A 27,117-nucleotide genomic window follows, 5' to 3' on the forward strand; every position below is an offset into this window, starting at 1 on the left:
TACATACTGAACTATTGTCTTCTCTTCTAAATCTGTAAGCTTGCGCGAGTTGGCTGGAATATCGCGTCTTGCAGGCTTGCCAGCGCGTCGGCGCCCCAAGGTCCTACGGTCGACCCCGTAGATCTTAGCTGCGGCTCGTTCGCTTAGATTCTCATCTACTTGAAGAGCTTGAAGAGCGAGGATTATCCCGGCTTCTTTTGACCTAGTGTGCATCTTGAATGGTGGAGAAAAAGTGTTGTTGAGGGAGCCTTGGGAACTACCCCAATCCCAATAGTATTCTGGACTAGTATAGCTCCGATGCCTTGAGGCCCTATCTAATCAATAGCCCTATAGTGCGGGGAGAGCTATTATATTTCTCCGAGGCGGGTGTCAAACAGACTATTACCCAGGTCCTCCTATCTCTCTAGAACAGCTACCACTTCTTCCACGAGCAGATTATCCTATATAAGAGCACTATAGGCAAGGACTTCTCCGCGCAGGCCTCGTTCGGCGACAATGGTAGCCCAGTAAACATTATAGACCGCTGGATTCTGGCAGATTATCAAAGTTTATTACGGTTCGTAGACAAAGAGATACAAGGTATTATCCCCCCCTACCCTTCCTCTCATACCCCCTTTTCCACAACACGACCTCCGCCCACAATCACTAACACTGTCTTCCAGCCTACCGCCTCCACACCATCGTCCCCCGCCTCCTCCACTCCCTCGACAACCTCACCAACTGGTATATCCGCTTCAACCGCAAACGCCTCAAGGGCGTCGCCGCCGCCGCCAGGTCCGACGCAGCAGCCGACACCGCTACGGCCCTGACCACCCTCCTCCAGGTCCTCTTTACTCTCGTCCGCGCCCTCGCGCCCTTCACGCCCTTTCTAACGGAGCACATCTACCAGCTCCTCCGGCCGGTACTCCCCACGACCGGGGTTGGGTACGCCCGTAGCGTGCACTTCCTCCCGTTTCCGAGAGTACAGACCGCGCTGCTGGACAAGGCTGTCGAGCGGCAGGTGGAGGCGATGCAGAAGGTCATTCAGCTGGGCCGGGCGGCGCGGGAGAGGAGAGGTGCGGCGTGGGGCTGAAGACGCCGCTTCGGACGCTCGTGGTAATTGCTGACGGGCGGGTGTTGGCGGATATGGACGGGCTGAGGGGATATGTGCAGGAGGAGTTGAATATGCGGGATATTGGGGAGGTTGAGGGAGTATCAGCGGACGGGGCGGTTGGAAGTTGGTAGTATCGTGTTGGGTGAGGGCGATTTGACGCTCGTGCGGGTGGTTGGGAAAGGGGAGGGGGGGAACGCAGTGGGATGAGCATGGCCACGAGGGCGGCCCCAAGTAGGAGCCGGGGTTTTCGGATGACATGATGGAAGAAGAAGGGGGTGGACTTGATGGGGGGAACCCCATCTTGGAGGAAGAGCAGAGTGTTGGAAATGCGGTCATCGTGTTACGGCTTGGGAAATTGTAGGTTATATAAAATTCAAGTCGGGTCTATTCATGCGGGAAACTTAGTGCTAGCAATGCCCGGCTCGAGGTGTCAAGCGTAAGGTACCAGACAAAGTGTCGCCAGATGGACTGCAAAGGACGCCGGGCAACGATCAGGCAAGACGTTTGACGACTCTAGGCTGCCTCTTCATCGTCATGAGTGTGAATCGCCAGCAGCCACATGCCTCCCCGACCTCTCATGTGTGAAGGGGGCTCTGCATGGCGACGTTGGCAGATATCGGGCCGAAACTATTACCCAAATCGGCTCCGAGCAGCGAGATCAACGCAGCACGGATCTTCCCAGACCCAGATCAGGAAGATGTGGATGCTGCAAGTCCCCCTCATCCCGCCCCCGCGAACGATCCTAGAATTGTGTTACCTACCTGGGAGATAATTCCGCCCCCCCCCCCCTGGCAGCGGTGGCGGCCGAGCAAGCCTGGCACTCCTGACTACTCTGGGTAATTACAGGTCAACATCCACCGCTTTGTCGGCGACCGTCATCGGCGACCTTGCAGACGGTAGCAGCATCGCCGCCCAGCTAACCGCCCACTCCGCCTTCTATGTACTGCATACGGGCATTAACGGGACGTCGCCATCATGCGCCCTGCGCCCTGCGCCCAGCTACTAACGCTGCCCGCTCTGGAATACCCCTTGCTCGATCGAATTGCCTAAACTGGACAATGGGGGTGGGGTTTGGCCCCCATCGACCATCGCATTTCCGGACAAGCTGCATCGTACGCTTTTGATTGGCGCCACTTGCAACATAGTGGAGCGAGCAATGACCATATTGGGATTAGCGAGAGTCAGGCCCGAACGGGGCCAAAGGAGCGAATTGAATCCCTTGGTCTTCATGTAAGTGTCTGGACGGTGTATAAAAGAGGGATGGGAAGACGAACAAGTCTTTCCCAAACTCTTTCCCGCAAGCTTCCTCCCTCCCTGACATTCCACCTCCAAGCATCCAAGCATCCAAGCACTGCAGCCTCTGCTCTGTTCGTACCTACCTTAGCCACTCCTCCTACCACCCAGTATGGCTCTCCCACCTGTCCAGCTCGTCCGCTCTAGCGCGCTCCAGATCGATGCCGACACCCCGTGCGTCCTCGAGATGCATGTCCCCATCACCCTCCCCCACCAGCTCGACCCTTCCATGCCCGCGCCGCCCTACCACTTGGCCATGGGGGCCGAAGACGGCCTCAGCTCCTATGCCAGGCCTGTGCTGCGGCGGCTGATGGCGGAGATCGTCTCCCGCCTCTTTGGCCCCGAGCACGCCGCCGAGGCTCTCAAGGCCCCCGACCGGGCCCTGCCTACCCCTGGCGCTCACTACCTCCGCCTCGTCAGCGACTTCGACTTATATATCATTGTCGATAGGAAGAATGGATTCAATCTTGCCGCTGGATACTGGAAGGATCAATACGGCGAGGAGGGCCACGGTCCGATTGACGCCTACGTGGAGGATATAGGGGATAAGATTATTGTCCTCCGCGGATTTGTACTGTACCTTATCCGCGGGGTGCGGGATGCAACGGAGCTGGTCGAGATGAACCCCAGAGTCCTTCGCTTTGACCTGGTGGGAGAGGGAGAGGGAGAGGGAGAGGGAGAGGGCCGCGGCGCGCCGGGACACGAACTTGTGTTCGGTGTCAAGGAGTATACCGAATTCGAACGGGGCTGCGATATCCCCGAAGGACTGGCTCCCCTCATGGGCGTTGGGGATTTGGTTGTTACTCCTTGCCAGAGGCTCTAAGATAGCTTTTGGGGGAAGTCACTGCGCATTTCTTTTCTGTTTTGGCACGGCTAGCGTGTTGATCTATTGAGTACCGAAACTACCACCATCCTATTCCTCGACCCCCTGCTTAAACGAGTGACCGAGAGGAAAGTGTGACCAGCGCTCCATTTCCTAACCCCTAGTCTAATGCGTGACAAAAGAAAGGTGCAACCAGCGCTACATGTCCTTACCGAACCCCCCGAGTCAAATGAATGACGTGAAAGGTGCGACCAGCGCAACGACTTTTCGACCGAACCGTCTCCCGTTCCCCAGACCCCCCTGCTCAACCAAGTGACAAAAGAGAGGCACGACCAGCACGACCTCTCTCCACAGAAGCCATCTCCGGGTGTGTGTGAACCTAGCGAGGACCAGAGGATGCTCCGCGCCGCGAGGGTGCGTGCCCGGCACCAGAAGCACCGCGCGCCGAGCTCCCAGTCGAAGCGCCCCTCGGGGCAGGGTGGGAGCTCGCAGGCCTTGCCGAAGAGCCCCTCGGGGCAGCAGAGTAGGTGCCCCCATGACCACTTGAACTGCCGATGTGGCCGGTGGAGGAGGAGGCGGCATCAAAGTCGAAGTACGAGTCCTCTTGATCAAAGTGATCATGGACGCTGGCAGCCAGCGGCTGGGATTCGTCCGCCGGTCTGCCGTTGTGGCGGGAGTGATCGAGGGATCGATGGAACGATCGCGGGATCACTCAAAACGCCAAGATCGATGGATCGTGGAGCGATCACCACGATCAAGGTATAAAGTACCTCGGGACATTCCCTACCTAGATAGCATATATAGTCACGCACTCTGGAGGACTCTGGGAAGTTCTCCAGTAAGCAATACAACTTGTTCATTGCAGCTTGCACAACACATTGGACATTGAGACCAGATCATTATCTCGTTGTGAACCCCCTGGCTTCACCGGAACACAACCCTTACGTCATACCTTCAGTGAACCCTTTCAGAGTGTGTTTGAGAGACGTTCCGTCACACCTAGAGGACCTAAGGTAGACTATAATAGCTGGTAAGCAATAGCGAGCTAGCCGATGTAGGTAATATATAGTCACTCGTTCTAGAGGACTTTAGGAAGTTCTCCAGTAAGCAATACAACTTATTTATTATAGCTTGTACAATATAGTAATTTCCTTGAAGAGATGACCCATGTTCACGGCCGGCCTTGTCGGCTGGCTCAGGTGATGTACTACTACGCAAGGACGTTTCCCCCAACTGGCGTACTCTTATCTCGACCTTTGCTTTTCGTTGTTAGTGTCCCACCATGACCACTGTCACCGCTGGGGTTCAGCCCAGTGATGTCAATGGAACACTGAACATTTAAAAAAGGTCCAGAACGGCCGGTTTGCCGGGCGATGACGATTGATCGCCCCAACATCATTGGACACTACTGTCGAGTAGCGTTCCCGGTCCCCAGACGGTCCCCAGATACCGAAACTGCCGTTCTTCCCGATCGACTTGGTCTAGACTTCGGCAGGGTTCTCTCCCCATTGCCGAATCCCAGGGCCTCGTTCCACACCTAACCCACTTTTGTGCCCCGCACTCACCCTGCCGATCATGTTTCCACCACCGCCGGCCACGAGGGCTTGTTTGTCTGACATTCCATGACGGACGGCCTTTCACCTTTGTTTCGCTGCACAGTCCTCGGTGAACACTCGCCCGACATTGCTTGCGCACCCTATCAATGGAATCGAGCTAATTTCCGTCAGATGCCATCAGGAGATTATACCTTCTACGGCTGAGTAGGACTCGCATCGATCCTTCTTGCCGGACAATCTCCGACAAGTCTCCGATTATCCGTGATCGGTGGGGAAATGGTTGGGGAAAGGTTCATTTACCTGCTCCTCCACTTCAAGACCCATTATCGCACGATGTTTGCCTGGGGGAATTGCTCAAAGCGCTGGGTCAAAGATTGACTTACGTTCTAGACTTCAACGTAGAACCCTGTATTGTAAGTTCCGAAGAGGTTTTTGGGCTATGACGCGGTGACTTCCGTATTTTCTGTCTTGATCCAAGGCACTGAATTACAAATGGGCGAGCAAGAGTCAACATCGAGAGCCTAGAACATTTCGATTCTCCCATATTCGTTACCGGCCGCGATCCCGCTAGGATCTAGCGGAGGTCTGGATGTCCCCCATCCTAAATCACTCACACACCGAGCATAAGGGCCAGAAAGCCGGAACACATCCTTGTGACTCTGCCGGTTTTCCAGGTTCTTCCCTCGCAAAAAGCAGGTTTAAAGAGGGTCTGGACAGGACCTGGACCTGGGAATCGACGGTTTTTTCCCTTCAATCTACTAGCAACGGTGCCATCCTCATTTGCAGTCCTGCAGGACGCAGAATCCTTCGTGGGGTGACAACATCGCTGGTGCCTCGGAGGGTTGTCATACTGTGAGACATACCACGAATTCCTCGAAGCTTCACAGTGTGGACCCACAAGGCTGTCCCTTGTTTCAAGTCAACGCAAATGGCCCGGCCCGCCGAACCCCTCCTTGGACCCTGGCCCCCACCCGACGGAATCCACTCCCCCACATTCGCCCAATCCTTGCTGCATGGGCCAACCTGGCCAGACCGCCACCCGTTTCATGTCCAACCCCGATCTGGAAATCATCAGTGACCTTGACAGAGCGTTCGACGAATGGCTTTCGGGAGTGAAATTCTCACCTTCTCCGGGCGCGGTCTAGGCAATGGGAAGATACGGTGAAGACAAACCCCGGATATTCCGAGAGTACGCCCATTTCCGGGATCGCCAAGTGGACACATCGTCGTCTCTGACGCATCCCACTTCACCCCCTCCCATTGCTCTGTGTATCTACGGGGTCCAGATGTTTCGCGGTCACACAAAAACGATACAACCTGCAGAATCAAGCAAGGCACAACCAGGCTGAACAAAAGAACTGACGCTAAACAAAATGCAGAACACCACCGCATGCTGCGGTCCATGCATGACCTAGAATGATCCCTCCCACCTGTAACCAGTGTAGCTAGGACAATCCCACATCCCCCTCATCCACCATCTCACCTCCGCTCCGCCCAACGCATAGCTAACCAGATCTAGACTAGAGATAACACCTCGAGCCACACCATCAAGCAAAGTTTACAACAAGGCAACATAAGGCAACACACGCAAGACCATGACGAGGCAACGCGAGGCAAGCCGGGGAACAAAGGACCTGAACGGACCCACCCATTTTCCCAGGGTTCCGATCTCCCGGTGCTTCCCCGCCTGCCCGGCCGCTCTTTCAAATACCAAGACCCTGGTCCCGACCCGCCTCGGCCGTCTCCCGAGCACAGGGTCTGGGCCCACCCTGTGCCGTGCAAGCCACTTTGACGGGATGTCCATATTCCAGTACACAGTGTACATGCGCGGGACAAAGATGCCGGTGATAGAACGGCCGACGGGCCGGGACGTCGCACTACATAATTCCGCGGTTTGGTGTTGGTGTAATAAATGTTATGGGTGTGGAACGCGCCCGGCGGAATTGGGACCGAAAGGGGTGTGGATTGTGATCGCGATGAGACGGGGGGTTGAAAACGATCGGATGCTTATGTAAGGCAATACGTGTATTGTTACGTTACGTGACCGTTACCATCCCAGAGCCCCTGGATGCTTGTATCTCGATATCCCGCTCGACAACAAATATTAACAGCTAAATAATATGCATGGATCACCTCCTGGATTTCCCTCGTGTGTCTTTTTGAGTTTGGGAGGATTTCTTCACCACACCCTGTGGCTTTTTCCCCTTTGATGACGCAGCTGCGGCCTCCGGTTTCCTCGCCCCCTTCCCCCCGGCAGCCGGGCCCGTCGTACCGTTCTGGAGTCCATTTCGGAGCGCGGTAATGTCTGGGCCAAATTTGGCGTTTGCACCCGACAGTCTTTGACTTCTTCGGGGGGAAGGCGTCGCGGTTGGCGAGAGAGGCTGTGGCGGCCATTCCGATGGTGCATTTCTGCTTGCGCTTGAACAACTTGGGCTGGTTCGCGAGCTGGTATCGGGTTCAACGGTAGGGTTGATATCGATAGGGGAGAATTCAATGGTGGTTTGTCTTTGGGGTGGTGAGATATCGGGCGATCTTCGTTTGCTCGGTTCCGTAGGTGGCGTGAGCGGCTTGTGAGATGTCGAACCTGCATCGATGTTGTGAACGGCACCGTCCGTCGTGAGTTTCTCGCCGTTTGTAATTGGTTTGCCATTTCCAACCGTGTTGTTTCTCGAATATGGAAGCCAGTCCCCTCTGTCAACTCCGGCATTGAGATCAAAAACGTTGCTCGTGGTTTTCGCTGATGCTTCCTCAGCACCACCCGCCGTGTCGTCCATTGGGAACGGCCCCGTGGGACCGCCGAAAAGGGGCTCCCCAAAAAGCGTCCCACCGCCGGACATGACTCCTCCATTGATCAAACCGCCACCCGTGTTACCAAACAAGGGGCCAAATGTCCCTGACGCCTGTTCCCTGGCCCCCTGGGTATTGTTGCTCGAAAAAAGTCTTTGCGGGGCCCCAAACACAGCTCCACTGCCAACCCTGTCCTTGGCACCGGAGAGGCTCACAGTTCCAAGGATGAGGTTGTTGTTCTGGGCCGGCCCGTCCTTCCTATCCCCGATACCACCGCTCATTGGACCGAAAAGCCCACGGCCAGTATGACCATCTCGGTCACTAAATGGCGCCCGATTACTGGAAAGCTTATTGATGAAGTGTTCACGCGGCGCCTCTTGCCCGTTAGCCAGAGCACCGTCCGTCTGTAACGGCCTGGTCCAACCACCAAAAAGCCCTCCACTAGTAGAAAGTCCTCCACTCGTAGAACGGTCTTCACCGCCAAGAAAATTCACACCGCTGAAGAGCCCGTGAGCTGGTGCATCCTTCCCATCATTGTCAGGGTTATTCGCTGCGCGCGGATCGTGGGAATCAGCGAAAATACTTCCCTCGGGGAACTCAAACTTCGGACGCAAACCCCAAACCCCGTTTCCGAGCCCAGAGCTGGTGTTCCCCTTCATCAGTTCCTGTTCCCTCGCCTCTACCCAGCTCGGAAACTCCCACGGCGGCGGTTCATGCGCGGCCTGAGATCCGGGACTGGTCACCGCGGAGCTCATGTCCGGTGGTGGCGGTGTCTCCAGTTTCATTTCGTCCTCATTAGGCTCAAGCACCACGTCGTTGGCGGGATACTCGCCTATGATCTCCTTGACCAACTCCTGAACCGGCGTCTCGTGCTTCCATTTCATCCCCGGGAGCACACCCCACCTGTCATCCCAAATTCCGGTCCTGATCCACCACGCCTTGATCCTCTCGTATGCCTGAGTGTTGATGTCCAATAGGCTTGGCTTTACCGCTTCTCCCGGGCCGGACAGTTCACGGGTCGGGGGGTGTGATGAATTCATTGGCGGCGCATCCCTAAATGTACGCAGCTCCTCTCGGATATTTTCGCGCTCTTTGGACACAAGATAGATGAATTGGTGGTAGGGGCGTGAGGCTTCCACGTCACGCGGTTCCTTCTGGATCGGCGTGCCGTAGACTATTTCGCCCAAGTCCCAGTCGAAGCGCCGATTCTCGTGCTTCCAGAAACCGCTGGGGAAGCCCTTGTCGTTCCATCCATCGTCCCAAATGCCCTGCTCAATCCAACGAGCCTTGACCATTTCCTTGGCATCTCGCTCGTCCCTTACAGGAGTCCCGTAACTGCATTCTTGAGGTTTGAAAACAGGCTCGAGGGTGCCGTACCGCAAGCAGGTCACCTGTGTGTTGAATAGGTCGTACGGGGCCGATTTGCCGTGGCTGCTGTAGAGCTCCAGACTTTTTTGGTTGTAACGTTGCTGAGCAGCCGTAATAGGCAACGGGAACTGTGTCGACGCGAGCGATGGGGGGGGAGGTAAGGGCTTGCCGAACCGCCCTCGAAACATGTCCAAAAGTTCGGGGTCTTCGGCGAGTGCCATCAAGGTCTTTTCTGCCTGCAACAGGTCTTCCGGTGGATACGGTGAAATGACTGGCATTATTGCAGTGTGTTGTCGTCAATCACTGGTGAAAAATAACGAAGGAGCAAGCAACGTAGGTTGGACGCAATGACGCATCCGGAGACGGACTGAGGGACACAACAAGTACTGGAAGATGAAGAGGGTTGTGAAAAAATGAAAATGAAAGAAAGCGAAAACAGGAGTAATGAATGGAAGAAACGGAAGAGCAAGATCCAACCGTCATATTCAAAGCTTCCATTTACTCGCGAATGTCGGCTGACCCATTGGTGGTGTGCCTCTCCGAGCGATAAGAGGGCCAATGAAAATGCCCATCGTGACATCGTCTGCTGCAGGTTGGCGCTGTTGGCGCGGGCAGTGACTCGTCCATCTCAGCGAGATGCCCAGTGCCCTGCGCACCAGACGTGCCATACCCAATCAGCCCATCCGTGGGGACGTAGCCGCCGAGCGGACGATGATCGGGGGGGGCTAAAATAAAGTCGGTGGCACGGTGTATCCTGCATGAAAGCCAAACACGGCGGCAAGCCTTGTGCCTCGGAGACCGCTTCTCGACCTTCCGCGGCCGGCCCAACCTCCCTCGCTTTCGCCCAACGCCTCGACAAAGGGAAGGTTGTCACAAAAGTGAGGCAGCGAGGCTCAAACCTGTGGTGTCGGAGGCCCCAAAGGACAGCAAATGAAGGTAGATAAACTGAAAGGCTTCCGTGGCCTAATATCTCAAACGTGAAACCATCCCAAATACCCCTTTCTTCAACCAAAAATACACCTTGCTCCACACACACCGCGCCAAAAATGGAGCATTCCGCTGCTGGCCACAGGCCACACAACCTTGTTCTGTTCTTCTTGGTACCCGACTCGGAACTAGCCTATCAAGTCGTTAACGACCCCAGTAACAAGCCCCTTGTTACATCGAGCATGGATGGAAAGAAGGGTCTCGGTATCGGACACACCCAGTCAATATCGAGAGATCCTGACGTACTGGCAACCCTAGGTCGTGACGGGGACGTCACTGTGTCGGGGGATATGATTTCGAAAGCGCAATGCCAATTTGTTCTCAATCAGAGGACCGGAGCCATCATGTTTCAGGACACATCGATAGCAAGGACCAGCCAGGTTTTTGGCGAGAATTCAACCCCATTTGAGGCAGACCACCCACGCCGTGTCGTCGTCGGACCAAGTCTAAACACCTAGATCGGCATGGGCGGTGTCAACAGCAATCTATTCACGTTCATCCTCGTTTGGCATCACACTGGAGCAGAATTTAAAGCCAAACTCGACGAGCGACAACGCGCAACTCTTAATCTCAACCCCCGCCTTGCCCCAACCGTGTTGTGCGAACCGGGCGCCATTTCCTCCTTCCGAGTGCAGACTCGCATACACACTGGAGGGTTCCCGAAGACGAAGCCGAAGTGGCAGGGGGGGGAACTGTTCGCGTTGGGAAGATCCGGTGAAGTCTATAAATCACGGGATATCTACACCGGTGACTTGATGGCGGAAAAGTTTCTGAGAGGGCCAACTGGTGAGATGGAATATCCGGGGTGGCGGCTCAGGCTGAAGGGGGAGATCGAAATCCTTGCCCGGTCCACACATGTAAGTGCTTTGATGTCTGAAGTCCCTCTCGAGAACGCTTAGACCCCACAAGTGATATGACTCCCGGAGTTATTACCGCTAACCTTTGTCCAGCCTCACATCGTGGAATTTCTTGAGTATTTTGAGGCAGATGTTGGATGCTCCATTTTCATGGCTTTGCAAGAGGGCAGTCTTGCGTCCCTCTCTTTTCCCAATCCCCAGCTCGATTCGCGGGTTTGTCAGCTGTTTATCAAACACACCCTCCTCGCTCTCCAATATCTCGCGGCCAATGATATCATCCACCGTGACGTCAAGCCGGACAACATCCTCTACACCATGCGGAATGGGGCGCCTCACTTCCAACTCGCCGACTTTGGATCAAGCATGTACCAAGCCGACCGAGATGACTACTGCGGCACCCCAGTCTACGCAGCCCTGGAAATCTACTACCGCATGAAACAAACACCCAAGGCCGACATCTGGTCTCTCTTCGTCACCATCGCTGAGGTACTAAATGTGCGCGAGTTTCGACAAACACGACGACGGTTAACTGAGCTGTTTCAATCAAGCACGAATGGTAACGAAAAAGTACGATATGGTTAAACAGGCAGTCTGGGAGGTTGCTTGTAGTCCGGGACTCACCAATATCCAAGATATGGCCCACGGCCAGGCCGAAGAACGCCCATCCGCCGCGGAGTTGTTAAACCGCCTAGCCGATCAACTGGAAGGGGACCCATACACCCCGGAAGTTGAGATGATGGACATGGTCTCTACTTTTTCCTCTTAATTAGTCCAACCGGGTAATCATGGAAAACTCATCGAGGTACGCTCTCGCCCCCCGTAACCGAACACCACGGACAACAATAAGAAAGTAAGATTTCCCAACAGAAGGAAATATAGTGTTGGGCACAGACAGGCGGCATGAGAAATACGTCAACGATCCTGTGGGTGAGTCGAATACTTAGACAATGCCGGGCCGATCGTGGCTGGCGGACCACCACCTTGCACTTGGAACAGCCGGGATAGAGGAAGGGTACGACGGCACATTTTGGTTTGATTTCTTTGTTTTTTATCGTTCCTTTTAGCTGATAATTTTGTTGCGTGTTCTACCAGGGCTAGTAGCCAGTTGCTTGTAATATGCTCCATTCCTCACTTGCCATCTTGCTTAAACTACGTAAGACGAAAGTCCTGAAGCAGAACGTGAGACCCGCCGACGACCGAAACGTTAACTTGAAACGCAGGGCCGAAATAGTCATTGCAAGGGGAGGAGGGGCAAAATAGAAAAGGAAAAAGATGAGGTCCTACCCGGAATCGAACCGGGGTTGCCGGAATCAGAATCCGGAGTGATAACCGCTACACTATAGAACCGTGCATGTTCTTGCGCCCAAAATGTGGGGCTTATCAACCTTGGCCACTTTGCGTCGGAGCATCGAAAACCAACCCCTTTTAACCCCAAAGTCACCAACAACACAAGCGTTGGTGAAATTAACGACATCTATAATACCTTTGCCCCTTTTTCACAGCCATATATCATGCTGCCAGCTCTTGCCCCTTCCTCCACGCAACACCATACCGTTGTAAGACCCAAGCCAGAGGGATGCCGAGAAAGATGATCGATGCATAAATAGCAAAGCACCCGGCCGGTCCCACGTTCTCAATCATTGGTTGGAGAATGGCTACAGCGCCGCCCGCGCTGAGACAGCGGACCAGGTTGCTTGCTGCCTGTGCTGTGGCGGAGCGATTCATGTTGAGGTCTGTGAGGAGGGTTCCGCAGAGCTGGATTTGTTAGGGATGGTGACTCTGAAAATTTTCAAAACGGGGCCAAAAGCTCACCGTAAAGGTTGCTGCCGTAGCAGTTCCGGTTAGGAGTTGCATGATGAGCATGACGGCGATATGCTATTATTCAGGCAAGCTCCTATTAGCAACCGCATCTCTGGCATGACATTCTCCTTGGGGTACATACCCAACGGAACTTGAGGGCCAAACCATATCCAATGATACCGAGAACAGTGGTGGCACTCAGCACGTACACTCCTCTAAGACGTGTTTTCTCGAGTGGAAAATCAGGGGACTTTTTGTCGTATTTTTCCCCTTGTGTTTTCGACAGCCGTTCCACAGTGCGACGGTAGTTCCAATCGACGAATTTCCCTAAGCCAGTCAGTCAGTTCAGAGCGTCTTGTTGCCGCATCTCAGTTGACCTACCAGCACCGTAAGAACCAAATCCACCACCGACCCCTGAAGGAAGGTAGACTAATCCTGCCTGGATGTAATTCAGTCCGTAAATATCTACACATTGCGCATCGAGCGATGTCTGCAGTGCCGCTTTGACCGCATAGTTGATGGCGGTAATAAGAATGACAAGCAAGGAGCCCCTATTTGCCAGAACCGGAAGACATGCCAGAGGATTCGGGAACCTGAGACGCGGTTTCTCCAACGCCTGCCCTGCCTCACCTTCTTGGGGCGATAACCCCTTAGCCGCTCTTCTCCGCTTCGTTTTCCTCAACAGAGAGAACACGGTCTGGTAAACCCATCCATTGGGCTGGACACTGCCGTTCCCGACAATCTTCCGCTGCGTCTCGGGGAAGAAGAGAATCATCACGATGAAGTGGGTGCCTGTGAATATGACGAGAAACCAAAAGATGGCACGCCAGCCGAAGCCTTGGGTCAACCCGCCGCCAATGACGGGGCCAAGGCTTGTCGCGAAATCGGTCCTGGTGATGTTTAGCACAATCATAAAAACACCCAAGCCTGTAGGGTGGCCTACATGAGCAGTAATACCCCGACAAATGAGCCTCGCTCATCGATAGTCGCGATGTCCGCTATAACTCCATATGCCGCGCCGTACATCCCTATCAATCGAGTCAGCTGGTCGGTTACACCACCTCCTAACCTGCCTCACCACCAACATCGAAAGCAAAATGAGAAGCAAAAAAAGCAGAACCTACCCGACGACCCAGCGCTCTGCACCATCCTCAAAACCAACAACCCCGTCCACCCCCTAACAACCGCAATCCCCACATTCGCACCCACCATCAACCCAAACATAACCCCATACACCGGCCTTCTCCCACCGCGGTCCGCCAAGTCCCCCATAAACGCCGGCGCAACGCCTGCCACGGCCAAGTACGACGTGATGGTCAACTGGACCAGGCCGAGGGATACATCGAGGTCGGTAGCGATGCGGGTTAGGGCGGGGTAGTAGATGAAGGAGGAGAGGGTGGAGAAGAGGGCGGCGAGGGAGGCGGCGAAGGCGATGAGGCGTTTTTGGGTTGGGGTGAAGGTTGAGAAGGGGGGTTCATCTTTGGGCGGTTGGATGGTGGTGGGTTTGGCGATGGAGGGCGAGGGGGTTGAGGAGTTACCAAGGTCTGGTGTTGCGGGGGATATGGTGAGGGAGGGAGCCGGCGGTTGTTTTTCTTCGTCCGTGGTGGGTGTGAGATCCGAGGGAGTGGTTGAGGAGGATTCGGTTCTGGCCGTGTTCAGCTCGGGGCGGGAAGTGAGGACTGACGTCCCGAGGGATGTTTTGGCGGTCATCCTGGGCGTGGAAACAAGTGAAAAAGTCAATGCCTCAGAGAAACGGCCAAAAAGATCACACGAAAAGATCACAGTATTTCTTGGTGTTGCGTCTAGAGGCCACTAACCCAAACACCAACCAAGAGACTCAAAAATGACATGAAGTCATGATGCAAGAAGCAAAACCCCGACCCTCCAGACCAAATACGTGATCTCGACTCGCCTTGTCGTATTTCCCCAATTGGCCCCCACCTCAACTCCCCGTGCCGGGAGTGGCTTGTTGGTTGGTGACAACCCCCGGCACTTTCGGGGCGGCACATGCGGCACCGGATGCCGGAGCGCGGAGCTAGCGGTGTGTGAATGTGACGAAGTGGGGGCTGGGCGTATCACATCAGGCATGTGAGTGAGAGATGCCCCCTTGTGGAAAGCTGCAGGAACGGCTGCATGACAGTTACCAGAGTTTAACGCACGGCTGACGCCGAAATCGGCTGTCCGTTGTTTGAGCCAAATCATCCGATTCGGTGCCACAGAGGTGCAAGATTGAAGATGGGTTGTATCCCGTTGCATGCGCCCGTTGAGCCACTTCGCGGGCCGATGGGCTCGATCGTGTAACACTTTCGGGCCGGTACATTGTGCGGGAAAAGCGGAAACAAATTCGGTTAAAATGGTTCGTAACGGCTCTCTCAGGCAAGTCGTGATCCTGAGAATACATGGGAAATCGTGTGTAGCTGTTCTGCTCATCTGATATAATAATTGTTACCTCTTCCCACGATTAGATCCATAAAACGAAAAAGCAGAAACCAAAAAGCTCACCCCCTAGCTGTCTCTTACTCCCCATAAAGCGTAAGAGGTGGTAGGAGGTTACGAAAACCGGCGCGGGAGTTTTACTTCGGCGGAACACCCGGGTATCGAACCCGGGCGCTCAAGATTCTGTGGTGTACTTTTTGACGCCCACAGCCCCCCCACCTACGCCATCCGACCGGTGTCGATTTGGGGGGGGGGGGGGGGGGGGGCGGTTGGAAGGAGCAGCTTGCGGGGGAGTTATAAAGGGCGGTGTTGGGTTATGGGAAGGAACCTGCCCTGGTCAGGTGAACAGATTATTTGATCCGATGATTTGCTCGGAACATCGAGTTGTAAAACCACAAAACCCAACCTGTCCTGTGTCCTCACTTCTTTGAGGCGTTGACAACAAATTCAGGAGCCTTCGTATGCTCCTAAGTTACTCTCCGTACTCTATCACATAGCTAGGATTAAGGGACGGAGGTTAACCGCCTGAAACAAAAATCTACAAATGAAGCGAAACTGGTTACGCGGATTTCCCTTTCGTAGCCTCCTCCTCTTCAACACGTTCCACCAGGAGCCGCATGTTGCTCACAAAACTATGAATGTTAGTTGTGATCTCAAAAAGCCTCGGGATCAGTACACCAAGCAATAAAACTTACATCTCGCGCAGCTTCTTGTCCTGGGGGTATAAAATTGACAGCAAGATCTGCCCGCGCAACATATAAAGTGAGTTCCGGCTATCAACATCCTCCTCAGGCTGGGAGATGGGAACCCGCTTCCAGTATTCCTTGAGGTACGGCTTGCCGAGCGGGTATCTCGGGTTGCGGAAGACACCAAGGTCGACTATTCAAGATCAGTCAGCCGGCCAGAAATAATTTGGCCGTGAAACCAGAATCAACGTACCCTCGTTATGCCCCCACATAGCACAGGCATCATACATACACGCCGTGTCACCGTCGGTCATGTACTTAACGTTACCAGGCCAGAGGTCGGCATGAATGAGGCAGGGCGTGACCGAGCGGCCCTCGCTCTCCAACGGGCCGAGGTAACGAGGCAACACCTTCTCGAAAAACAACGGACGCAACCTGTCCAGCTCCTCGTGCTCCTCCCCATCATGGGCGGCGTCCTCCTTGTCGAGAAAGTCCCTCATCTGTCGGGTCCAATACTCCTCCCAGCTATCGGTCCATGTGTTGTCCTGCTCAAGGTTCCCGAAGCGAGTGTTGACCGGGAACCCAAACTTGCCGGTGGGCGACTTGCCCATGCTGCGGCTGTGCAGGTTTGCCACGGCGGCCATGTAAACCTCCTCGCGAGGAATGTCATCCTCAATCATTTCGACGAACTCGGCGAGGAAGAAGAACTTGTCGGGCCGAGACTTGTAAGTGCCCGTGGCGACCGGACGGGGCACGTGCTCGGGGATGAACTCGTAGGCGGCGGTCTCAGAATTCCAAGCGGAGTCGACGCACCCCTTGCCCTCCTCGCCGGTCCCTTCTTTCTCAAAGAAGACCTGGGAACTGCCGTCAGGGAGCTTCACTTCGATCCTGTAAGTGTTGCAGTAATCGCTCATCCCAGACGGGGTCACGGACACCACTTCGCCGCCCTCCGGGAGGACTTATCCGGGGACACCTCAAGTCAGCTTCGAATTCCCGGTCACATTCCTGGGGGATTGGTGAAATTTCAAACTCACCCGCTAGGAGGCTCTCATCCAGCTTCAGCTTCTCGTCGACATCTCGCACATCGGTGGCCATGATGAGATCGGGATTGGTGTCCTACCCGGTCAGTACTGATTAAGATGCAAAGGCCGAAAAATGAAGCCAAAAGGGCATGACAAAACAGGACGGGCAGCAGCCCAAGTGACCGCTAGGGACTCTTAAGCGGGGAGAATCGTGGGCATTCCGCCCACTTAGGCGGCACAGCAGCACGGTGTTAGGCATCGGACATCGCCTGCGCCGCCTACGGCCGGGTTGTTGGGCCAGGAGGACAAGTTAAGATGGGGGCTAATACAAAAGCGGGCCGTTTTAAACACTTTACCCTTGCTCTATGGTCTCTGCAAATAGGTCGCCTGCATTAAGCTGGGCCGTTGGTTTCAAGTCACGTACTGAGAACCAGCCACACTGCAGAGGGAACCAAACAGGGCGGGCCATCGTTCGTCGGGAATCGCAAACCGTGGAACGTGAAAGATGGGGTCGGAAGGCGGGGATTGGATTCGTCAACTTGGCACATGTTTCTTTTCGCAGAGTATTGCTCGGTGCCAGAAATCGAGACGGGAATTGGGTGGATGAAGGAGGCACGATTGCACGTGGCTCGGATATTCCCAAAAGGGTAATCGCCGCAGGCAATTCACGATCCGGCAAGCACCACACACGAGCACCTTCCAGACTAGACATTATTTACTCGTGGAGTAATTAACCGTCCCCCGCAAAAACTCTATCTCGAGGTTTCTCTGTTTTTAGGATTTTGTTTCCTTATGAAACTGGGATTTGAACTGAACATTAACGATTATCAACAGGGAATCTCGGGAATCTTCAAACCGTCTCATCCAAACTCCTCGCACTGTTGGATTTTGTGAATGTGAGCTGCATGGGGGCCAGAATTGCAGCGGCACAGGCCAGAAGCAACCAACCCCCTCTCGTACCAGCCGCCCTCCAGGCCCCGGCCGAGGCCCGGCGGGCAGTTTCAAGACACCATCGTGATGCACGCAAGCTCACCAAAACCTTATCGTAAGCCAGGATGCATAAACAATCGTCGGGAACCGAGGCCCCCAGTTCATAATCAACAAGAAGCAAGAGACGACACGGTCCTGGGCCACGGCCAAAATGACTTCAGATTCCCCAGAACGAAACGGCCTCAAACGTTGTATCTTGCCATGGCTTGGCCAAACACGATGCACACAAGGAGCGTATGCCCGGGCCATGCTTCCCGCCCTCCCGTCTCAAGGGCCGTTGATGACCATAGCGAGCTGAGATTTCTGACCTACGCTCTTCACTTTTCTTCCCTGGATCCCCTGCGTAAATCTCCTCGTTCATTTTCAAATTCCGTTCCACCCGTCTCTCTTGGCTAAACTTTGATCTCAATTGACATCCACCACGACTCTGTCATCGCCACGAGTACAGGCAGACGGCGTAGTAGTCTGTCCCATGTCTGCGTTTTCTTAATACCGGATTACATAGCTGTGAATCGCTAGAACTAGAGGGCACAGCATGTCGATTCGAGTATGTTGACTCCATTCTCAAGATCTCAAGAAGAGCCCTGATCTAACATAACCACAGTCCCAAACCCTCCAATCCTCATCGACCTGGATGCCGGGAGACCAACTGGCAGTCAGCAGCACCACCGGCCGCCAGCCATCGCCTACCAGCCTTCGGGGAAGACTCCAGAGCCTCCGACGAACCACCACTTTATCCAAGCCATCCCATTCCAACGAATCGACAAGAGGACCACTAGGACTCAACCTCCTTCATGAGCCGTCGGAGCCACGGGTAGATTTTGTTTTTGTAGGCCTTTGTTCCCCCAACTTCCCATCTCCGGTAACTCTTAGCGGAAACTAACCAACATCCAGGTCCACGGCCTCGGCGGCGGCTCACGGCGAACATGGAGCGCGTCGTCAGACCCAGCGTCGTACTGGCCCAAAGAATGGCTACCTTCCGAGCCCGGGTTTCGACACGTTCGCATCCACAGCTTTGGATACGACTCGGACTGGACCAAGTCACAGCAAAGCAGCCTGACGATGCATGATTTCGGTCAGGCGTTACTGGCAGATCTGTACAATTCGCCGCATATGAGGAAGAATGGAAACGTAAGTGATAGGAATTCTCTCCGTGCTTCATGCACAATTAAGCTGACCTAGCCAGACCCCTATTGTCCTCGTTGCTCACAGCATGGGAGGTTTGGTTGTGAAGAAGGTATCACCACCCCCCACTTCAAACTCACAAACAGCTAAAGCAAGCCGAGACTAACTATCCTAGGCCTACTTGATGGCAAGACGAGACCCCATCTACGCGGATATCGCCAACAGGATCCACAGCTTGTACTTTCTCGGCACACCTCATCGGGGCGCCGACTCCAGCGCGCTGATCACCACCCTCCTCTCTATGTCTATCGGACCCGGCTCCAAGGCCTTTGTTAAGGAGATGATCCCCGGGTCTGGGACGCTCCAAAACATCAACGATGAGTTCCGGCACGTTTGCAGCGACGTCGGGATATGGTCGTTTTTCGAGGGCCTTCCCACTTCCACGGGCCCTTCTAACACGATCATCGTCGAAAAGGAGTCAGCGGTTATGGGTACGTACGGTTTTACCTTTTTTGCTGTTCTAAGAGCTCCGAGACTAACCTCTAGCCAGGCCTTCCTCGCGAACACACGCAATATCTGCAGGCCAACCACCGCCGCCTCGTCAAATTTGACTCACCTGAAGATCCCAATTATAACATTCTATTACGCAGCTTCAACACAACCATCGAAGAGATCGAGAAGCATTGTAAGTCATAAGACCACCCAAACCTGAGCTCACCTGCAGAACAGCACGACTAACATCCCCCAGACACTGCGGAAAAGTCCGAGAGCCACCGCATCCAAATGAAGCAGCTCGCTCACGCCTTCGACGTAGCCGAGCGTCCGGACGGCGACTTCATCCGCATGCTAGACAAGCTGCACACAGGCTCCTGCGAATGGCTCACAGGCGATGAAGCCTTCCAGGACTGGCTTGAGTGCGACCCCATGTACGCCGCACCCGACACAGGCATCAAGACCATCACCTCGGGCCCCGCCAAGGACACGCCTCGGTTCCTATGGCTCAATGGCCCCCCCGGCTCCGGCAAGTCTGTCGCGTCCGGGCACGTCATCCGATACCTCGAGTCCCTCAACCTCGACTGCGCGTATTTCTTCTTCAAGAGCAACGAGAAGCCGAGCCTGACGCAGTTCTTGCTGTCAATGGCGCTGCAGATGGCCGAGACGAATTTCCAGATCCGCCACACGTTCCTGGCCATGATGGAGGAGGGCGAGGGTATTGACAGCCACAGTGACCATGTGATGGTATGGAACAACATCTTCCTCGGGCGCATCTTCAAAATGGCGATGTCCCAACCGCAGTTCTGGGTTATCGATGCGTTAGACGAGTGCCAAGCCCGTTTGTTGGGCACGCTCATGTCCATGTTCTCGAGGATCGAACCGAACGTGCCGCTGCGGATCTTCATCACTAGTCGGCCAAACGGGCATGTGGAGCGGCTGCTGAACCAAGAGAGAATCATGCGGACCGAGATGCACACGGGCCAGGCGGAATCGTTACGGGATATCGATGCATTTGTCCGCTCTCGGCTGTCGCCGAGCATCATTGAGGACTTCAACGCTGAGGACGGCGATTTGGTCGCAGAGATCATCGAAAAGTCCAATGGGATCTTCCTCTGGGCGTCTCTCATCATGACCCGCCTCGATGAGGCGCACAGTATCGAGGCCATGCGCACAACGCTCGACCAGGTCCCTACCGAGATGAGCGGCATGTACAGCGGAATCCTAGAGACCATTGCCGAGTCGCCCAACGCCGAGCTCGCACACTGCGTGCTGAAGTGGGTCGTCTGCGCGCGCAAGCCTCTCACGACGGAAGAGCTGCGCGAGGTGGTACGCCTGGATATCAACCAAACGTTGCGAACGGCTGACCGCTTCGCACAAGTGTGCGGGAACCTGATCACGGTCGACGAGAATTACGTGCAGGTCATGCACCAGACCGTCAAGGAGTTCCTCACGGGGGAGCAGAGCGATTACTACATCCCGCGTTCGTGGTCACACGCCCGTATCGCCGAACTATGCCTACAGCATCTTAACAGCCGCAGCTTTAGCCCACCACGGACACGTCGCGTGGTTGCGGCCGCGGTCAAGGTCGACCCGAGGGAGAATGGCAGTAGCAGCAGTAGTAGCGCCAACGGTGCCGTCAAGCCGGGTGCCTTTGACGACTACGCAGCGAGCAACTTCTCCTACCACCTCGCGCACTGCTCCCCGTCCGAAAATACCCTCCACCTGTTGCCCCTACTAGGCACCTTCTTCGGCACGAATGTGCTGACGTGGATCGAGCGCGCTGCACGAACCGGCCGCTTGTCGCTACTCACCCGCACCATCCAGAACCTGAAGGGCTATTTGACTCGCCAGGTTGCCACCTCTTCCCCGCTCGACGCCAATTACCAGCTCACGACGCGTTTTGTGGATGATCTCGTGCGTCTCTCGGCGATCTATGGCCCGAACTTGTTAACCACCCCGTCATGTATCCATACGCTTGTGCCGCTCCTGTGTCCGAGGTCGAGTATCATCCACTGGAAATTCGCCACGGGCGGAAGCGGACCGGGAGGTCCATCAAGCAAAGGGAACGGACGAGGCGGCGGCAGTGCGGCCGGTGGGCAGAAACTGAAACAGCGCGTGCTAAGCTCGTTCAACAACGACTGGGACGAGCGACTCTCGTCACTTGCGTTCTCCTCGCGCGCACTGTCGATCGCATGTGCGGAGTCCTTCTTTGCGGTGGGCTTGGGTGACGGAGAGATTCGAGTCTATCGGCAGAGCACATTCGAGCTGCTCTCGGCCCCACGCCACGGAGAGCCGGTCCGTCGTCTGGCAAACGGAAACTTCACAGGGGTCCTCCTGTCAGGCGGGCTCAGGTCGCTCAAGATGTGGGGTGGGCCGCGGCATGATGTCCTGCTGTGGTCAACGACGGTGCCTGATCAGCCACTGTCGTTCCGGTTTAGTCAGGACGATACGAAGGTGTATGTGCCGTTGCGAAGTGGGGAGGTGTATGTGTTCCGGACCAAGACTGGGGCCAGGCTGGATGCGTTGCCGATCCTGGAAGAGGAAGCCTCGGACTCGGAGTCGGACGGGGGCGGCGGGGAACAGCAGCAGAAGCGAATCACGCCCATGCTGATTCGGATCAGTCCTATGCTGGGCATCGCGGCCATCGCATACAAGAGCTCACATCTGAAGATATCGTACTATGATAGCGACGAGCGGGTGGAAGCGTTCGAGAAGGAAGGGTATGAGGACGGGGGTCTTCCGCCGCAGGTGTTGGACGTGGCGTTCAATGAAAACGCGGAGCAGAACCTGATGGCGGTGGCGTACCAGGACGGGGACCTCGTTACCCTAGACCCATGGACGCTACAACAGCAGAACGCCTATCATCTCAACGCGCACACGCTGGCAGCGTCGCCTGACGGTCACACCTTGGCGGCGGGTGACAGTGAGTGTGTCATCTCGCTGTTTGCGTTCGACGGCTTGCGCTTGATATGTCGGATCCAGTCTCTGGAGGAGCGTATTATGGGCATCGTGTTCGCCTCGAACAACCTGCGGTTCTTCGATCTTCGAGGGAACACATGCAACGTGTGGGAGCCGGCGGTGCTCATCAAGAAGAACCTGGCAGACGACACCTCGAGCGAGGAAGCGGACGACTACCTGATGCCGGCATCGAACCTCGTGTGTACGCGGAGCTTCGAGGATAACAAGGCCATCACGGTCATGACGCAGGCGGGTGACAGCAATTTTGTCTTTTGCGGCCACGAGGAGGGCTCGATAACGGTGCACGACGTCAGCTCGGGTAAGGTGTGCGCCGAGTTCCAGTTCCATGCCCGAATGGTTGAAATCCGCCACTTGGAGTGGAATGCGAAGACCAAGGTGCTCTTCAGTGTGGATGCGTCACGCCGGTGTATCGCCACGAGGCTGACTCTACCGGCCGCGACAACGTCGATAACTACGGCCGTGCAGAAGCAGCAGCAGCAGCTCAAACTACAGCAGTTTGAACACATCCTCGATTTCCGTGCGTCCGATACCGTACTACAAGCCCTTGTCAGTCCCGACGGATGCAGATTCCTCGTCTCGACCCAGTCTGGGGAGGAACAGCACGTTTTTAATGAGGAACGCAGCATCACCCAGACCGCCTACTCACAGAATAAAGCTCGATGGCTAGCTCATCCCACGGACCCGCAACAGCTTCTCCTGTTCGAAAGCGGTAGCAAGACCCTGCATGTCTTCAGGTGGGAGGGCCTTGAGCGCCAAACACCTGAGTCAGGGATCCCAATTCACCTCCCACCCGAGATGACACAAGTATCCCCTGAGATTGACCTCACAGAGGAATGGCACTCGCGCTCCGGCCTCACTACTCTCGTCCAAACCCTCACTCTTCTGCAGTCATCATCTTCTTCCTCCTCCTACGCTTCCCAAACCACCGCCTTCCTCACCCTCGACCTAGCCGTGCTCAGTGAACCCTATCCCACCCACCTCCAAATCACCTGTACCACCCGCCAGCTCGCGTCACCCATCAAATCGCTCCTGGGCATACACCGCTCAAATCTCTTCTTCGTCAGCGGGCGCGGGTGGGTGTGCTCCATCGGCCTCAAAACGCTCAAGACTAGCACATCATACGTCCGGCATTTCTTCGTGCCGTCGGTATGGCAAACGGGCGGCAGCGCCGACCTAATTGCGCGTGTGGTGTCCAAAGGTACGGTTGCGATGGCACATCGAGATGAGGTTGTGGTACTACAAGGGTTTTTGGAGTTCGAGCATAAGACGGCATTTGGGGAGGAGGAGAGCGCTGGTGGGAGGGCGGTCGCGCCGGCTATTCGGGGACCTTGAGGTGGTGTGGCTTTAGCTTATCGATGCGGTCCGAGTTAATGACGGGTGTGATGCTTGTCCTTTAGCTAAGATGTCTTCCATTCTTTAATGTTTCCTTCTTTTCCCATATTTTCCTAGATTTGGTGGTTGGTGTTGGGTTTGCAAAAATCAGTCGTGCAGCCGGGACGCGGCCTTTCAATGTCGGTTCTCATTTTCAGCAAAGGAGGAAAGAATCAGATTGATGTAGAGTTTAACGTGACTTACCTTGATGTGCTCGGGCATGAGGTACGTGGACGCTTAGTGACCTGAGCTTGTGCTGAGCAAGCTCAGCCGTCTGCCGGCCCGGTAGGGGTACTGACGGCCCGTCACGCGGCCCCAGACAATACGCCGACGCTATGCGACGTCACCAAGCCAATGCCGCTCTCACCTCGGCAACCAAAGAGCTCAACCTCCAACTCACCACCTTAATGGACAACCAACCTACATCATGGCGAGGTACGCGCTGCTTTCACGTCAATTACTAGCCGCCAGCCGGCCGTGCGCACGACGCGCCACTGCCGCGCGGTGCTTTGCGACAGCTTCAGATCAACCGCCGCGAACCTCGTCGTCCAAAGCCCCACCTGTGAAGCTTGTCGAGGTTGGACCCCGCGATGGGCTGCAGAACGAGCCGAATCCGATCTCACTGGCCACGAAGTTGGAGTTGATTGAGAAGTTGGCGAAGGCGGGCTTGACTACGATTGAGGCGGGGTCATTTGTCTCGCCTAAATGGGTGCCTCAGGTAGGTAACTGAGGAAGACGAAGAGAAAAGGCAATCAAGATGCAATACGGATAATGAAAGAAGAAATGGGAAAGAATGGACAGAGGCAAGTTGCTAACGACACTGGTCCAAACAGATGGACCATTCCTCCGAAATCCTCGAACACCTTCTCCAGAAACCCCCCACCGCCCCGAACCCGCTTACCTTTTCCTTCCTCGCGCCCAACATCAAGGGCCTCAACAACGCCTTCAACGTCCTCGCCAAGAACCCCACCTCCTTTGTTGCGAGCGGCGGGGGTGACGACGGTAGCCCACAACCAACAACCTCCAAACCCGCGGTCGAAATCGCCGTCTTCGCGGCCGGGACCGAGTCCTTCTCCCAGAAAAACCTCAACTGCTCCATCGAGACCTCCCTCCAGCGCTTCCGTGAAGTGATCCAAGCCGCCAAGGAAACCCACGCCCTGCGCGTGCGCGCCTACATCTCTGTTGTACTCGGCTGCCCCTTCGAAGGGTACGACGTGGACCCGCACCGGATCGCGCGCATCGCGACTGACTTGCTAGAGATGGGCGCCGACGAGATCGCGCTGGGGGATACCACGGGCATGGGCACCGCGCCGCGCACCAAGGAGCTGCTGACGTGTTTGGGGCAGGCGGGTGTGCGGACGGAGGATGTTGCGATGCACTTTCATGATACGTACGGCCAGGCGCTGGTGAATACGGCCGTTGCGCTGGAGCATGGCATTCGCACGTTTGATTGCAGCGTGGGTGGGTTGGGTGGTTGCCCATACTCGCCGGGGGCGACGGGGAATGTGGCGACGGAGGATATGGTGTATTTTATGGAGACGCTGGGGATGGATACCGGGGTGGATTTGGACGCCGTGGTGGATGTTGGGGCGTGGATTACGAAGGAGATTGGGAAGGAGAATGCGAGCACTGTGGGCAAGGCCGTCCTAGGCGCGAGGAAGCGGACGAAGGAAGCGGAGTAAGCGACGATGTTCTTGTGTGTAAATAGCGACATCTTCAAGCACATGCCACATATGTTTTGCGCCAATAAGAAACCTGTTGGTCTATTGATATTGGTCGTCTTTGGCGAACGTGTTAGCCACAATGAATGGGAAGCATGTCGTTGCCTCGACATACACCTAAACAATCGAGGGTCAGCAGTCTATCATCCCCAGGGCGCGCAGAAGCTGGCACTTACCTTGACCGCATCCGCTCCAACTTTGATCTTCCCCCACGACACGGCCTCGTCCGGCCGGGCGCCCGCATCACTCCCGTCAAACTCCTGCGCCGTGTTGATGTACACCGCCGACTCAGCCCCGTTCCTCATCAGGCACGCATTCGCAATATGGTGCTTGACCACTCCACCCCCCAAGATGATCATCCCGGCGCGCTTCGCCCGCACCGCAATGGTGTTGATCTTGCGGATATCCTCCACAATATCTACCCGCAGCTGCTGCGGTGACGACTTGAACGTGTGGAAGTACAGCATGTCCCCGAGGCTCCCGTCCGTCAGCGCTGGGCAAAACACCGGGATGTTGTTCTTGTACGCCCAGTAGTACACCGACCGCTCGTCGTTGATCTCCTTGCCCAGCCGGTGGATCACCTTGGACGGCGTCCAGTGGATCTCGTCGTCGGTGCCTTTACTCGCTTCCTGCTCGACCAACATTTGGTCGAGGATGGGCACGACCCAGTCCTCGAAGGCGCAGTAGTTGGAGTTGGGCACGACCAGGTTGCCGATGCGGTTGAGCCCTTGGGCGCGGAGCTCAGAGCCGCGGGCGGAGAACGAGGAGAGGTAGGTGTCGCCGAGGCATTTGATGAAGTCTTCTTCGATGCCGCCCGCAGTGGTGACGATGGCGGATACGTGCTTGTGCTGGACCAGGTAGCGGAAGACACCCCGGAGACCGGACGAGATCATGTTGGAAGTGTACCCGAGGAAGATGGTCGTGCCATCCCCCGATTCGGGGTCTTTCCATGCGCGCTATGAGGGACGGGTTAATAGATTAGCTTGTAGTATGTTGGGTGCATTAAGCCTGCATACGTGCAGAAGATATGCATCCGTGTAGTCTTTCATCGATCCGGTGTAAGTGGAACCACGTACCATCTCATTGATGATCCGGACAGCCTCGCACATAGAGGATGCTTGAAATCCCATATGCTTCATCCCCTGGAACAAATCATCCACCGTAATTGGGCGACCACGAAATTTGTTGAAGTCCAACTCCTCTACTTTCTGTGCATTGGCCGGCATTTCAACCGATTTCACCAGCACTGCCTCCGTAGCCCCTGTTGGGGGGAGTTGGGGATCTTGTGAGGCCATATTGAGTTGAGAGTTGGGACGCAGATTCTGAGAATTTGGAAGGGTAACTGAAAAAGAAGTAAATATCAAAAAAGGATTAAAATAACAACGAATCGCAAGTATGCAGGCAAAAAAATTGAGAAAAGGAGAGAAAGAAGTAGAATCGCCCGGAACTCGGAAGGTTTAGTCAAACAAGAGCCGCGAAGTGTAACTTTATTAAAAACCGTGATGCTTCCTCTTGGTGGTTAGGGTTGGGTGTTGAGTCAACTTGCGAAACACCTGGGCAAACTTTGGTGGTGTTGTTGCAAGACGACGCCACCCCGCACTAGCCTAAGCTCTGAATCAAAGTCGATCTTGAAACCCCCAGCGGAAAGGTTTTGAACATCCGTTTCCTTACTCGACTTTTTCGGAATGGTGATATAACTAGCATCTGCAAGACAAGTAAAGTAAGACA

The 27,117-nt window shown here is 55.3% G+C and overlaps 9 protein-coding genes and 1 non-coding gene across 10 annotated transcripts; 5 read left to right on the plus strand and 5 right to left on the minus strand.

Annotated features, from left to right (window-relative positions):
• Nucleotides 1-495: 495 nt before the first annotated feature.
• Nucleotides 496-1,072, plus strand: C8A04DRAFT_25626 (uncharacterized protein; the record flags this gene model as incomplete). The annotated part of the gene is made up of 3 exons (XM_062779634.1): nt 496-498; nt 520-556; nt 663-1,072. The coding sequence occupies 3 exons, from the start codon at nt 496-498 to the stop codon at nt 1,070-1,072; spliced, it is 450 nt and encodes a 149-aa protein (XP_062639776.1).
• Nucleotides 1,073-2,498: 1,426 nt separating this feature from the next.
• C8A04DRAFT_9805 (uncharacterized protein) lies at nt 2,499-3,209 on the plus strand (the record flags this gene model as incomplete). Its single annotated transcript, XM_062785635.1, has 1 exon — nt 2,499-3,209. The coding sequence occupies one exon, from the start codon at nt 2,499-2,501 to the stop codon at nt 3,207-3,209; it is 711 nt and encodes a 236-aa protein (XP_062639777.1).
• A 5,104-nt stretch (nt 3,210-8,313) lies between these two features.
• C8A04DRAFT_9787 (uncharacterized protein) lies at nt 8,314-9,198 on the minus strand (the record flags this gene model as incomplete). Its single annotated transcript, XM_062785627.1, has 1 exon — nt 8,314-9,198. A coding segment is annotated over one exon (885 nt), but the record flags the coding sequence as incomplete, so codon positions are not given.
• Nucleotides 9,199-10,371: 1,173 nt separating this feature from the next.
• On the plus strand, nt 10,372-11,530 carry C8A04DRAFT_25629 (Serine/threonine-protein kinase-like protein; the record flags this gene model as incomplete). Its single annotated transcript, XM_062779635.1, has 3 exons — nt 10,372-10,764; nt 10,858-11,259; nt 11,351-11,530. The coding sequence occupies 3 exons, from the start codon at nt 10,372-10,374 to the stop codon at nt 11,528-11,530; spliced, it is 975 nt and encodes a 324-aa protein (XP_062639779.1).
• Nucleotides 11,531-12,039: 509 nt separating this feature from the next.
• C8A04DRAFT_t31 lies at nt 12,040-12,111 on the minus strand. The gene has a single exon. It is a non-coding gene; the product is annotated as a tRNA-Gln (tRNA).
• Nucleotides 12,112-12,273: 162 nt separating this feature from the next.
• C8A04DRAFT_34880 (major facilitator superfamily domain-containing protein) lies at nt 12,274-13,590 on the minus strand (the record flags this gene model as incomplete). Its single annotated transcript, XM_062782976.1, has 5 exons — nt 12,274-12,519; nt 12,577-12,639; nt 12,707-12,891; nt 12,946-13,454; nt 13,508-13,590. The coding sequence occupies 5 exons, from the start codon at nt 13,588-13,590 to the stop codon at nt 12,274-12,276; spliced, it is 1,086 nt and encodes a 361-aa protein (XP_062639780.1).
• Nucleotides 13,591-15,559: 1,969 nt separating this feature from the next.
• On the minus strand, nt 15,560-16,781 carry C8A04DRAFT_9820 (Fructosamine kinase-domain-containing protein; the record flags this gene model as incomplete). The annotated part of the gene is made up of 4 exons (XM_062785641.1): nt 15,560-15,632; nt 15,696-15,879; nt 15,940-16,644; nt 16,721-16,781. 4 exons carry the CDS (start codon nt 16,779-16,781, stop codon nt 15,560-15,562), a joined length of 1,023 nt encoding a protein of 340 aa, XP_062639781.1.
• A 1,452-nt stretch (nt 16,782-18,233) lies between these two features.
• Nucleotides 18,234-23,629, plus strand: C8A04DRAFT_25632 (uncharacterized protein; the record flags this gene model as incomplete). The annotated part of the gene is made up of 7 exons (XM_062779636.1): nt 18,234-18,245; nt 18,303-18,527; nt 18,593-18,829; nt 18,885-18,935; nt 18,999-19,314; nt 19,374-19,508; nt 19,572-23,629. The coding sequence occupies 7 exons, from the start codon at nt 18,234-18,236 to the stop codon at nt 23,627-23,629; spliced, it is 5,034 nt and encodes a 1,677-aa protein (XP_062639782.1).
• A 466-nt stretch (nt 23,630-24,095) lies between these two features.
• Nucleotides 24,096-25,350, plus strand: C8A04DRAFT_9769 (uncharacterized protein; the record flags this gene model as incomplete). The annotated part of the gene is made up of 2 exons (XM_062785619.1): nt 24,096-24,386; nt 24,502-25,350. 2 exons carry the CDS (start codon nt 24,096-24,098, stop codon nt 25,348-25,350), a joined length of 1,140 nt encoding a protein of 379 aa, XP_062639783.1.
• An 81-nt stretch (nt 25,351-25,431) lies between these two features.
• C8A04DRAFT_9732 (Deoxyhypusine synthase) lies at nt 25,432-26,684 on the minus strand (the record flags this gene model as incomplete). The annotated part of the gene is made up of 3 exons (XM_062785603.1): nt 25,432-25,506; nt 25,566-26,345; nt 26,466-26,684. The coding sequence occupies 3 exons, from the start codon at nt 26,682-26,684 to the stop codon at nt 25,432-25,434; spliced, it is 1,074 nt and encodes a 357-aa protein (XP_062639784.1).
• Nucleotides 26,685-27,117: the final 433 nt, after the last annotated feature.

Source organism: Dichotomopilus funicola (assembly GCF_033296635.1).
Source record: "Dichotomopilus funicola strain CBS 141.50 unplaced genomic scaffold C8A04scaffold_8, whole genome shotgun sequence".
Lineage (NCBI taxonomy): Eukaryota > Fungi > Ascomycota > Sordariomycetes > Sordariales > Chaetomiaceae > Dichotomopilus > Dichotomopilus funicola.